The sequence below is a fragment of the Halichoeres trimaculatus genome, unplaced genomic scaffold, assembly GCF_033239565.1.
Source record: "Halichoeres trimaculatus isolate MK-OKI-2021-1 unplaced genomic scaffold, fHalTri1.1 fHalTri1_scaffold_6, whole genome shotgun sequence".
Classification (NCBI taxonomy): domain Eukaryota; kingdom Metazoa; phylum Chordata; class Actinopteri; order Labriformes; family Labridae; genus Halichoeres; species Halichoeres trimaculatus.
Window position 1 is genome coordinate 20,406,567 of NW_027437184.1, and position 14,064 is coordinate 20,420,630.

General features: G+C 40.2%; 1 protein-coding gene across 2 annotated transcripts in view; it reads right to left on the bottom strand.

Annotated features, from left to right (window-relative positions):
* Window positions 1-3,680: 3,680 nt before the first annotated feature.
* Window positions 3,681-14,064, bottom strand: part of stard13a (StAR related lipid transfer domain containing 13a) — a 57,723-nt gene continuing 47,339 nt past the window's right edge. Inside the window, exons 9-18 of one of the 2 annotated variants that reach the window (XM_074672098.1) lie at window positions 12,526-13,808; window positions 11,209-11,379; window positions 10,137-10,296; window positions 9,779-9,977; window positions 9,279-9,492; window positions 7,677-7,791; window positions 6,790-7,041; window positions 6,325-6,542; window positions 5,735-5,911; window positions 3,681-5,651 (exon numbers count right to left, since the gene is read on the bottom strand). In XM_074672098.1, the coding sequence (XP_074528199.1) occupies window positions 5,546-5,651; window positions 5,735-5,911; window positions 6,325-6,542; window positions 6,790-7,041; window positions 7,677-7,791; window positions 9,279-9,492; window positions 9,779-9,977; window positions 10,137-10,296; window positions 11,209-11,379; window positions 12,526-13,808 (2,895 nt within the window). In that variant the 3' untranslated portion in view covers window positions 3,681-5,545. The remainder of the gene's footprint in view (window positions 5,652-5,734; window positions 5,912-6,324; window positions 6,543-6,789; window positions 7,042-7,676; window positions 7,792-9,278; window positions 9,493-9,778; window positions 9,978-10,136; window positions 10,297-11,208; window positions 11,380-12,525; window positions 13,809-14,064) is intronic. The other variant, XM_074672100.1, reaches the window with a different exon arrangement.

Consider the following 14,064-nt stretch of genomic DNA (forward strand, 5'->3'; position numbering starts at 1 on the left):
TGCAGTGATGAAAGCTACAAAAGAAGGGTTTTTTTTGTTTGATTTTTTAATAAATTTGAAAAACATTGAGGAGAAAAGTCAAATACTACATTCTTTGGAGTCAAACTCTTTAACAGTTCTACATTTTTCAGGCTATGGTTTGTGTTAACACTCCCTTTGGTCCTGAAAGCTGTCACCAGGGATGAAAGATTCAGTTCTTTGACAGGGGTCACAACCAGGGATCAAGGACTCGGCTCTTTGACTGGACTCAAACACAGAGCTCATACACTGCGGTGGTGGCCATGAATAACCCAGCTGAGATCAAACAGGCCTTTCAGTGTGATGGAAAAGCTTACGCACAGTCCTTGTCCCCTAAAGGCTATCGAGTTAGCAAGGCCAGCTTTGAGTCCCTGTACGCCAGAGAACAGCAAACAATGCCCAAATACATTGTCTTGTTAGCAGCTATGCTCCTCTGTGTCTTAGCATACATGACAATGATCCAGTACAGCTCAATCTCTACAGCCCCATGGACCTTCAAACCCCCAATGAGTCAATTATTATGCAGCCAAGCATTGTTCAAACCCCCAGAACTTTATTAAAAATTCTACTTGAGATCTTAAGATTCCCAAAGATATCAATCTGTCAAAGTGAATCACTGTGCATAAGCAGACAGGCAACACAACCAGAATTTATGTGGAGCTTCAGCCCTCAAACGAAAGCTGTGACATTTACTCAAAGCAAAAGTGTGAGAAAGCTTTCAAGGTAGTGGAATGAAATCCAATTTTACAGATTACATCATTGACCAGGGAAATGTGTTATCTCCCAGAAGATACAAACAGTGAAAAAAAATTAGCAAACTATAGGGGAAGACTTGAAGTCCCTGCACACAGCATCGCAAAAACATGCAGGTGTTAAATGTGGTATGAGTAGAACTCTTGTCCAGTTACTTGTTAACGTATGCAGACCTGCTTGATTTAAAAAAATAAAATAAAAAGAAAAGAAAAAAAGAAAAGGTAATTGTGATAATGGTAATGACTGTGATTGCAAATTATTATTATTATTATTATTATTATTATTATTATTATTATTATTATTATTATTATTATTATGACTACTGTAATATTGTCTTGTGTTAACACTGATAGTGCTTGAGCATGTAAAAGTTGCCTTAACTCTGTATATACAGATATTTCACAGATATTTTTATATTCCTACTTCACGGTATGTTGAGACTATGCAGCTCTCTTGCACTGAAGATTTCAATACATATGCGCTGACGTGTACCTTTTTTTTTTTTTACCTTTTCAGTTCAGATCTAGTCTTTTTTAACTGATGCAGTCTCTTCCATTGTGTTGAGCTGACATAACTCAGAAACAAACTCAAATGTTAGAATGAGCCTGCACTTAAATCAAGTTAATTTTTTCCACGCCTCCTTTGAAACATTCAACATGGGCTTCATTAATTTTTCTCTAAAATTGTGCACAGATTCGTATGCTGATGCCAGGACAGAAACTCAAAAATACTGTACACATTGCTGCCAACATAGTCTCATCAATAATTCATTCATGGGATAATTTATTCATTAATGACCTTATCATGGAAGTCTGGGAGAAGACAGTGGATTAGCGTGTCTCAGAGGAGATACATCTGTTTTCCCCTGTCTTTCTCCTTCTCTGCTCGACTTTCCTAATGTGAATGTGGTGCAGATAAAGAACACAACATTTAGCAGCTTCCAAAGTACACCTAAAACATCAGCTTTCATTTTCAACGTGCAACATATGCTTGTATACAATATCAGTTTGAAAAGAAAGGATTGAAATAAAAAAAGAAAAGTTTTCAGGCAGTCAAACATGATTGTATGATAGACCACTATTACTACCACTGTCTTTTCAGCTGTCATTGAAAAGGCAGGGTAAAAGAAATGGAAACATAAAATCATAATTGATGTTTATGTCATGTTGTTATGTCATTTTGTTGGATTTTGTGACAATCAAGGGCCAACAAATATCTCCACAGGGTTTGAAAAAAATTACAGTTTCCATCTATTACTTTAAAGAACAGGCCTAAAAAGTATGACCTAGGCTGCATCTGAAAATAAAGATACTAACTTTTCTAACTGCTTCATAAAGTTTGAGAATATTATTTAGAAATGATTAAGTATTAGATTTGGAAAAGCAAGTCGTTTTGGTAACCAGTGTAATTATTCATTTTTACCTTTACTTATCTATTTATTTAATTTTCCAATTGGAGAAAGATTAAGTTGATACTGCACGGTTTTGTATGCAGCCGCGATGCTAACCCTTTCCTCCTAAAAAAAAACCCTAAGTCACTCACTGAGACACAAACATGACACAGATGCTGAAATTAAATGTTACTTACATTTCCAAGAGGTGGTTTTTCTGTAGCTGTTTTCCAATATACGTCCATACGCTTGGATATCATCTAACGAGGTGCGCCTTCAACAACAGGCTAACACCAGAACAGGCCTCAGGCCTGTCCAATCTTGACCTTTTTCTGTAGTGATTGAATACTTCAGTACGTACTTGAACAAATATCTTTCAACACGCTGCAAACAGGAACTGTTTTATTTACCTTTGAAATTGGAGGTAACAACTCATAGTGTGAGAAAAGTGACTGATTTTACTGAGCAATCAATAACAACATCAAGTAGACTGACAGAGCAAATACCTGGACTTTGCACTACCAGGTTTCTCCTGAGGGGGTCACTACAGTACTCACTTTAAAAGAAAACTGTCGACGAGTTGAGATCTTTCACATCCATCTGAAATGTACATGCTTCTTTACCAGAATACTGCAGTTTTGTACAAAATTTCCCTTTGTATAGCTCTTGTTTTAGAATTAAAGGTTCTAAAAATGTGCTCCATCTGCTTTTGGGGAAAAAAGGTTTCTACTCACTTCTACTGTTTTCTTTTTTAATGTGTAATATTGTCTCATGATGTTCTCCATTTGTCAGAGCCCAAGGAGTAATGTCATTGTGATACACCCACTGTGCAGACAATCATTGTCATTCAGGAGGTACAACAGAGTGCCCTACTTTCTTGATAAAATCACTGACATGTTAAATGGGGCACATGTTAATGAAACAGTGTTTCACTCATCTCTTCTGTGTTAAAAACCAACACACACCCAGGTCTACAGGGAGGCAGTGTCTCTGTTCACACACCTTCATCGTCCTCTGAGAGAGTCTTCAACAAACACCGCTAAGTAGGTAAATGTGATTGAATATTGATCTGTGCTGTTGAGCTTTAGATTCCTCTGTGCATCCCTTCAGAGGACACAGTAGTGATGCCCTTAGGGAAGATGAAACCCCTCATGCTTTGATGACTCTTCATTCGCTCAGTTACCTCAAAAGGAATTTCATATGGCATACTTTTCAGGATTCATCCATGACCTTCAGACTCCAGTAAGGCAACAGCACCACTCAGAGGACACTTCTGCACACAGCAAGGTGCATAATTATGTGTGAAGTACATTTCAAAGAGTAAACACTTTTTTTAAACTTAATGTTCCGTTAGCCATAAATGTTGTTTCTTTGAAAAGCTAGATGTTTCCAATGAGACTCTAAATGCTACAGATGTCTTTGAATTTAAGTTTGCATTTATTCATTTACATTTGCAAATTTGCCATGCCATTTGTTTTGAAAATCATATAAGTGTCTGTTTCCTTAATTCCTTGGAAAATAGTATGTATTTCTATGTGTCGATGTTAATGACTGACCACAAAAGACTGTTTCTCATAATTCTCATATTTTTTATTCTCTTCTTTAGAAACAATGGTTTCGTTTTCTGTCACTGTGTCAGAAATAACCGAGCAGAAATCACCCCATTCTTGAGCTAAGTTTGGAGCTTCTTCCACACCTCTGCCACCAAGGGCTCACGTCACAGTCACACACTCACTCGGTCGTCTTTTTGACTCTCTCACACACACAAATTTACACACAAATATGCCACACTGTTTTCCAGCACGCAACTTCCACGCAGGATATTGATGGCACTATAGAGATATTGTATCATAGCAACACAGTAGCAACACTGCCTACAGCTGGAACATAAATTAAAGCCAAGGCAGCGCCAAGGCAGTGCAAGCTTCATCTGCTATTGCTGCTATTCTGCCTCAGAAGAATGCTGTGTGGAAAAAGTTCACATTTCAGCTTATCAATATGATAGGAGGACCCTGAAAAGCTCTTACGTTTGATCTGATGGCACAGAAAGCATCATACTGTATATTTACAACACAGGCTGTACATCTTAAATGCAGATACACGGGCACATTCATGCACACACACAAATTCAAACATGCTTCCCAGAAGCAGTGAAATGGTCACATGTCTTAGACATTGTATAACATGACAGCAAAAAGACATAAAAAAAACACAACGGTAATACCGAAAAACATCATTATAATGGCATGAATAACTTTAAAATAACCCTTAGATAAGATTAACACTGAAAACACAGAACTAGACAGTGATATCCCAAACAATATGCCAATAAAAGAGTTGATGCACCTGATGAATGTTCCTCTTCCTGTGATCCAGATCCCTTTTCACAATGTATGCTTACAAGTACCCATACTGCACTGGTCCTAGTCATACCTGTCCATAGAAAGGACAGGGATTTCTGTCTCTACTCTCTACAAGAGGCCAAATCAATGAACATTTTATCAATGCAATAAGTCAACAGCTTTGAAGAAAGGGGTAAGAAATCTAACCCTTATCAGAAAGATCCACATTGCAACAGTTTATATGGACAGGTGTGGCTACCAAAATACATTAAAGGTCAATCTCAGATGTCAACAGTGTCAACACAGAAATTCGATATACACTCTGCCTGTGATAACAACAGATCGGGGATAAATGAGTTCTCTCTTTTCAGCTTATTTTCAATAATGGAAATAAATCATTAAAATCATATAGGTTGTACAGATTTCAGTATAAGGCCTTCTGATGTTTTGAGCGATGGGTTACGGATACAGTTTCCAAAGTGGTTGATACAGCTTTGGGTATTTTGCTGTACACATGAATGAAATCAATGGGGTTTCTAATTGTGCAAGGTGTACCACAGAATCAGATATAGTTAAATGTAAGTATGAGGCAGAAAGTGTATCAAAGATGAGACAAAATATCCATTAACCCAGGATTACAAAGAAGTAGAAGGCCCATAGGTCACCTAATTTGCAAAATGATGGATTAGTAGATACAGATTAATAAATACTGAAAATACTCATACTACATAACAAATATCAAATAAGTTACTTCAGACTGTTTTATAATTGGAAAACAAAGAAAAGTGTGATTTATGAGATAAGTAAGTAGAAAGGTTTTGTTTAAGATGCCCATAAAGAAATGTTGAGATAACTGACAGAAACTCTTCCCCTCTTGGTGTGAAAAACCATAACTCAGTACAGTATGGTACCCAGCAGCATGAAAAGACACTTAAGGTCCACTTCCTGAATAAATCTCCTCCTGGATCTGTTTTTTTTCTGGGCACAGCTGCACTGATAGTGTGACCCAAGATTTCTGACTTCTGAGGTTCAGGTCTCAGCCTCAGTGCTCGTGTGGTCCAGCAGGTTGGAAAGAGGAGCGGATCCTCTGAGCTTCATTAACACACAGATGACCGAATGCTTTGTTGTACCATTCTGGAGATCTTCCCCTGTAACAAACAAAGCATCCACAGTTAATACCACAGTGACTATCAAGATGCAGACAGTAAGAAGAATAGGAATGTGCTCTCACCTGAGGTCTACTCTGGAGATGTGTGTGAGTCTGGTTCTCTCGGTTCCACACGGTTCCAGCAGGTACTGTGACTCTAGCACCACGCCCCTCACTGCTCCCATGCGTGGACTGTCTTCATGTTCAACAGACACACTCACCAGCGCACAGGAGCCTTTACATAGGTCTGTGCGCCAGGATCTGAAACGTCAAGGAGAAAATAGGAAAGATTAGGTTAGGCTTTTATTTGTGGATGTGATCAACTGTTTTATACAACTTTAACAATCATGGCATTTTCCACTTTTATGAGAATCACTGCTTTTTTAAAAACTTAAAAATGAAACAAAGTAAATGAGACAGGTCAAACAGCAAAATCAGAGATCATTGACTCAAATACAAAACATTTAATGTTAACTTCAATGAAAGATGAAGACATTTTTTTTTACATTCAAGAACTGAGAAACACCTCCTGTTTTGAGTCGTTAAGGTGAAAAAAAAATGGCAGTTTCTCATATTATTGTAGATTCATTTTGTTCAAGATGATTATGATCAAACAGCAGGTCATTTTTTCTAGAGATGAGTTTTAACAGGTATCTTAATGTAGGACTCCTGACCTCAGTACCACATAGTCACAGCTGGGGTGAGGTGCCATGTTGCAGCAGGAGTACTGGTACACATCTGTCTGTTTGTCCAGCACCTCCAGAACCTTCTCCTGCTGTAGCTCAGTCTGCCAAAGGGGGCGCTGTCTCAACAGCCGCTGAAGCACGTCACTGGGTGATGCCGATACTTCAATACACACTCGCCACCGCCTTAGTGGGTTACCATCTCCAACCTGACACAAAAACACAAGTTTAATGATCCAAATTATGCCTGATCATTGGAAAGTGTAAGACAATTATTTTCAAGAATTTTTTGATTTATTTTTTAGATCACCAAATTCCACAAATTAGAACAGCTAACACTTAAAGTGGCTTTTTTTTGCCTTTGACATAAACATTATTCAATTTCTGTTTTCTTCTTTTATCTTTTCTTTCCTTCAAAAATTATCACAATGTTCTTGAAATATAACACCCACGTACCTTTTTAAAAGCCAGATCTGTGTGGTCCGTCGTTGAGCGAGACACCCAGCCTTTGCTCTTATCTTTGGCCTCTTCCAGCAGGTTTTGAACCAGCCTTTCCAGATGTGCATGATAGGATCCTTCCTCATCCTCCTCTTCCTCATCCTCAATTGCCTCCTCCTCATGTGCCTTGCACAGCTCGTCCAGTGGGGGGACCATCAGCTCAGCTTCCATGTACGAGTTTCTGGACTGGGTCACCATCTCCTCAGGGATCTTGGGAAACAGCAAGCGAGGAAAAAAGCCAAATCACAAAGAGTCACATTGCTCAGGCCTCATCGAAAAGATGTTGGACGCATAAAATAAATCCTTGATAGATCAAACAAGCTTAAGCTATTTTGAGCAGCAAAGGCTTGCAAAGGATTTTAGTTACAACAGTAGACCATTATTTTTTATCAAAGTTCCAAAAAAACTCCAACACAGTTAATTTTCTCGTTGCAGGAATATTACACTTTCCTCTTCAAGTCACAAGTTTCAGTCAATATTCTCCTTTTAAAACCACAACAACTCAAAACCACCCCATGACCAAGTCTGTTTTTCTCTTTCTGTCCTTGAAAATGTTTTGACTTACAGCAGCAGCAGTAAACAGAATACACACACACACAGCCAGAAGGTAATGATGATAAACAGTTTTAGAAAAGAGCTCATTACACATAATTATACTGTGGCCTTGGATAATAACAGCTCAGCTGGGAAAACATCACTCCACCATGCATATTCAGTTATTTTTGTCTGTCACATAAAAAGTTGTATATATTATTTATTCATCCACGGTAAACTGCACAGCTTCTGCCAGTCATGTTTTGTTTTTTAGTGTTGTGGAAATCACTATATCCTCCATAAATCCTGACCTGAAAGAGTTGCTGGCACTCAGCAATCATGTGTGCCAGGCCCTGGGTGGCAGCCAGGTTCTCGTTTAGGTCTTTCTGATCAGGGCGGCCCGTGGTGTACTTCCTCTGGATCGATCTGGAAGAGCAAAAATTAAACAGAATGTGCAGAACATAAATTGAGTGAGTATTACATGGTGAGAAAGCCTGAACAGAGCTGACAAGGGACGACAACATCGAAAGGCAAAGACTACAAGCAGAAGAGTGAACATTTGTAGTTTGGATTCTTCTAACATACTGTCTTCTAATTTACTGCTGACAAACTCATGGATAACACACTCTCCTTTTTCACAGGTTGCTATTGGTTTAAACCTCTGAGCTGTGAATTCTCTGTCCTGTCCTGATTCTCTGACCCGAATCATTTTCATATCTGCTGACACAAACTACACAAGCAACCCTAAAGCTCAGCCTGTATTCAGGGGGGAAGAATGACCTACAGTTTTGTCCTGTGTAAATAGAAACTAAAATACCCAAAGTAATGTCTGTGAAGATATTTTGTCACTAATTTTTTGAGGAAGAAAATGATTAATTATATCACTAATACTACAGACCCAACTATCCCAAGTAAAAGAAAGCTGAAATTAAAGCAAGTTCATCAAAAAATAAAATTAAAATTAAATATACAAAAAATGAATAGCAATCCAACACATTCACATGAAAATAAACCCCCTTCCTCCTGCCCCAAATAATAAAAAAAAACAGGAAAATAAAAAATGTCGTAATCTCAAATTATGCCCTAACCAAACCCAAAATCATTGGGAAACAATTTTCTGTTTATGTACTTTTGTCATTTTTTCTGTTGAGTAAAGTATATTTTACCAAAATAATAACATAAACTGCTGAATTGCCCAGTTCTTGCAAACCAGCCCTTTTGGTTTAGCCCATTTGTCAGTAACTACGCTGATTAATATTCTTAGGGGATGCACCAATCCAACTTTTCTGGCTCTTATATCGATAATGATACCGACACCAGTGTTAAATAATAACCTGCATGCCCTACTGTGGGATAAGACTAGTAATGTTTTGGGTAAAAGGTAAAAAAAGAGTTTATTGAATTACTGGAGATAATATCTTTTTAAACTATGAAATATTTAAATGTTTACCATCAAAACAATCCTTCAGACTGTACACAAGCTTTTCAAATGTAAACGTTTAAACCCTGTTCACTGGTAATGCAGCAACAACCAAAGCAAGTGCATCAGAGGTAGCATTTCAAATCAAGGAGCAAAAAGCGCTGGTAAAGAAAAAACAAAAAGGCATAGAGTTGTTTGCCTGGATCTCTTCCCACTGATACTGGTCGAGCCTTGAGGGGCACGGATACACTGATAACCAATAGCACTGATCGGTATCAGTGCATCCCTAATTCTTTATTTTTTCTCCTCTAATATCTGCATTAGCTTTGATTTATGATCCCGTAGCTCTGTATTTTGATTACACCTCACATGTCAACTAAGGATCAGAGTAAAAAAATCAGCATTGGATGAAAGCTTTCTGTGTGTCTTGACATTATAAATAACATCATCCTTACCAAATGACACAAGGTCTAATTCATTATGGCACACACACCTTGGCGACAGAGTATCATTCTTCAGTATGCTGAGGTGGAAGAGTGAGGGTCCCAGACAGACAGCCAGGTTCATTGATGTCATCTGATTCTCCTCCACCATGGAAGTCACATCACGTAGGAAATAGAGTAATGTTTGCAGAACCTCCCTGTTTTCATCCGGCATCAGTAATATAGCCGCTCTGACGGCCTGCAACCTCTGCTCCTTCGGGACATCTGCAGCCAAAATAAAACAGGAATTGGAGATGAAGGGTGGGTTTAAAGAAGAGGACACTGGTCCTGACGTCCAGTCTTTGATGTGGAGTTTTTGTAACTGCTCACAGTGAATGCCTTTGATAACAGCTTACTCAACAAATTGCTGTTTATATCCAGAATTTGTCACATAAAATCCCAACCAAATTCAAATTATCTCCTTTTCTTAACCTTTCAAAGTCAATTCTACCTGGTATATTATGATAGCTGCTCTACTATTTTCCCGCCTCTACAGTCCTCGGGGACTTACACTGGTAAATGTGAAGGAAAGTTTCTCCCAGCTTGCTTGTTAGCAGAGGCTCTGGCAGGTCCCTGAAGAACTGTTTGACCATGTCAGCCACATCAAAAGCTGATTGGTCCTCGTAGCTTACAGAGTCAGGAGAAAGCTCACACTGCTGCCTCAGAGCCTGAATTCGAGACTTCACACCAGACTTGCGGAACAATCCCACCTGAGACAACAATTAAAACAACAACAAAAAAACCTCAGACAAAGCCAATGAGGGGGATAGAAAACACAGGGTAAATATTTGCTTTATGCTGCCTCTGGTTTGAAATGAGCGTTGTGGCTGAAGGAAATGGGTCTTGTTAAAAGTGTTTTCCTCTCTAACCTGGTCCAGACAGTGTGCCCGGAGGTGGCTGAGGGCCTGCTGTAAACACAGAGGGAGAGGAAAACCACAGCGCTGGACATGGATGATGAGGGGGACACCGAACACACTTTTCTCTTTGTAGTCTGGCACCTTCATGCGCTTCATAAACTTGGGCACAGACCTGAAAAACAATTAGGGGAAGAAGAGAGGCCAAAGCTTTCATTATCAATCTTTTATGTAGATGCTGGTCAACAGGAGTTCCCTCTGGGGACAATAAAAATGAACAGGACTGATTGTTTGCAACATAAAGATGTGCTTGTATATGTTGGTCACAGGGCATGCTGGTTTGTGGTGTGCTGCACTCAAATAAAAAGAAACCTCCTCCAGTTGGCAGGGAGGTATTGATGCTCCTTTGACAAACCCTTGATGTCATCCGTCCTTATTTCAAATGTCTAAAGTGCAGCTCACACTGAATTGTTTTTAATCACCTCCTAAAAGGAGGTTATGATTTTGGGAGAGTTTGTCTGAACAACATAACTCAAAAACTAACAAAAAGATCGATGAAATTTTCAAGAAATGTTCAAAATAGGATAAAGAAGTAGTGATTATATTTTGGTGGTGATCCGGATCACCGTCTGGATCCAGAACTTTTTTAAAGGATTCTTTATCATTATGAGATTGGGCTGTTTTCACCATATGTGTTTATAACTCCATGATAAATGGTCAGATTGCTTTGCGAAATGACACAAAACAAGATCACGTTAATTTCTGACAGATTTAAAAGTAGGATCCAGATCCTGGCAATATTCTGGATACTAAGATCTGGAATATGAAATATGTACTGGGTAATCATCATTTTCAACACTGTCAGCTAACAAATTATGATACAAACCTGCAACTAACACCAAATTGTAGCAGACAGTCTGCTGAAGGGAGTATAACACTTAAGTAGGACTAAAGTGTTGCCTGACAATCACAATATGCTTGGTTGAGGTCTGCTCTTTCTCAGTGCTTTTCTAGTTCATTTTGTGATTCAGTGATAGACACAAATTTTCGTATAAGAGTGTAAGAATTTGGCAGCGTGTGAACATACCATGTCCAGCCATGTTTATTTGACATTGAGTATTTCTCCATGATGGCAGTAAGACGGAGCAGAGAGAACTTCTGCAGCAGGCTGAGCTGGCCGGCTGATTGGCTGCTGATCTGCAGAGAGGACGCTGGCTGGATGAGATGATCAGAGGTTCTGAAACTGGGCCATCGTAGACTAGGATGGTAAGGAAAAAGGAAGGAGACGTTAGTTGGTCAGTTTAAAAATTTTAACAAGAATGTAGAGTGAGAAAACTGACAGTTTGTTCCAAATGACAACAAACTCACCCTAAAGTACACCCTCTGCTCCTAACACCAGCCCCAATCAGCTGACAGCTCGATGATAATTTGTGTATCCAATTCGTAAATAGCAAAATGGACTTTTCCCTGCAAACTGCTTTGTAACCCAGATGTCTGATTTTAGAATATGTATTGTCATGCACTGCCTTTAGAATTCCACACAGGCATGTGGAAGGCCAGAGAGTCCCAAGAACATAGCCATACAGTCAAATTTAACTTCTGCAAATGACAAATTAATTTGACAAGAGTGGTTTAGACTGAATTACTTGGTGTTGGCATTGGTTGTAGTTTACGGATCTTATGCTTATTCCATTGCTTCCAAGTCACATTTTCCCCCACACAATGACAGATTAAAGATGATATTTTGGTTTTCCTTATATCCTTGTTCTCTTCAAAAAAAATTGGTCAATGATCAGGCTAAAGTGATTTCCTGTTCGAACTCCATTCACTACATGTAAGAAAAAATTATGGACATCGCCTGCTGTTTCTAAACTAAATTTTCAAGCTTAAATCTCAGCTTACTGTTCCTTGCCATCTTTGTATTTGGAGCCAAGAGTTTCTGTATTTAAACAACAGGATGGTGTCTTTTTACATTCTCCTCTTTTTCATTCTGAACCAACACCAAATGAACAATATGCTCGATAAGAGAAGACTTTAAACTAACAAATAAGATCGTGTACTATGGTGGAATGTTTCTACCCAGGTGAAAAATTAAAGGATAAATCAGTTCAATTTTTGTGCCTGGTTCCACACTTTTTTTCTTCATGTTGAATACACTGGAGCTGCCCCCTGCCGGCCATCAAAGTAAGGCAGACAGGCAAGGCAGGCAAACTAACGCAGGCACTTCAGCTTTCAAAAACAGGTCAACCTTCTGAAAGAGCTTGTTCATCTGTTCAACCGCTCTTTCTTTGTCCTGTTGGATTTCTTTCTAGTAGTGATTGAATAATTTAAGATCCTCTTAATTTGTGGTCAATGAGTGCCAAATGGATACAAGTTTCATCAAATCTTTCAAAGCCAAACTCACCGTGGTCTTGTCAGCGAGGCCCCGACCCCAGAGTCCCGCCTCTCTCGACTGGTTCCTGTTGAATCTGTGTCGTTCATGGAGACCCCATCCCTCTCTCCTTCACTAGGTGTTGTTCGGCCCTCCCCTTCCTCCTCCCCCTCTCCTGCCTCCCCTTCAGGGAGCACATTGCGACTCCAGTGGTCCACTATCTGCTGCAAACCGCTCACATGCTGGATGATGTCATCCAGGTGAGGGAAGAGGTTGTCCTCCTTATCTAAGTCCAGAAGGTCTCCTGTGCTGGCGTAAAGGTGGGAGCCTGGCACATTGTCATAAACACTCACCCTGCTGCCTCGAGGAGCTCCAGGACAGGGCTTGGATAAAGATTTACCAGACCAGGTCTGATGGACGCCGTTTTTAGATGGAGAAGATTGTCTCTGGGGGTTTTCGTCACCTGACGAAGGCGCCAGACTCTCTATGGACAGAGCTTTGGGAAATGTGCCTGGTTTGTGGTCTTTAGGGATGTGAATGAGGAGGTTTTCATAGGAACGAAACTGGTTTCTGCCAAACTGGCTCCGTCCCTCAGTCCTCTTACCCTGAGAGGGCAGTTCCATGTCCTCCAGGTACTTGCTGCTCCTTTTGTTGGCGGTTCGGACCTTTGGACTGGCGGGCTGTTTCACACTGGGCTCCTCAGTTTCTCTAGTCGGGCTTGTGCTCACTGTGGATTGGTCTTTATAGTCCTCTGTGATGGAGGCTGAGTTGTCTCCATCAGTTTGGTGGTCTAGCTGGCTGATGGGAGTACATGTGAGGACTTGCAAAGCATGGGGCTCCTCTCCCTGTAACACTGGCCCACTGATGACCAGCGGTGGCCTACGATTTGAGCTTTTCCGCCTTGAAGATGGCCCCCACGTGCGCACCAACTCCATGCGGCGTAGAAACTCTTTGGCTTTACTCCGCCCCCCCTGCCCATGGCGACTGCTCTTGATTGGCAGGGAGTTGTAGTGTGGAAGATCTCGAGGCGGTTGGTAGGATGCAGAGAGAGATGCCATCGATAATGAGTCAGGCATGGCTGAGGTCGAGTCCTCGCTATGCAGGGAAGAGATCTCTGTGATCTCCTGCTCACTCAGGTCCGTCAGCACGCTCTCACTGCTCACCGTGCTGTGCAAGCCTTCAACATGATCCATCAGACTGCTCCCATTGGTGCTGTCCAACAGGAAGTCCTGCAGCCGGGACCAGCGTCGGCTACTCCACTCAAACGTCCACCTTTTGCTGATGGCCAGCGGGTCATCTTCGTCAGAGTCATCACCCTGTGGGGGGTGAAGAAGAAACAGGAATAACGACTTTTCCTCTTCAATAAAAGTAAAGGCTCCAAGTGAAAGTTACTACATGAGCTTTGGCCGCGTTAGCACATCACATTTCTCTTGGTGAAGAAGAAAGTAAACAATGACTGACATTTTTCACAACCCCATTGAAATGTCTCATCACATTTTCTGTCACAAGTGAAATCAACAAAACACAACAAATAAGAGGAACTTTATGTCTTAGAAATGGAGAAACTGGTCG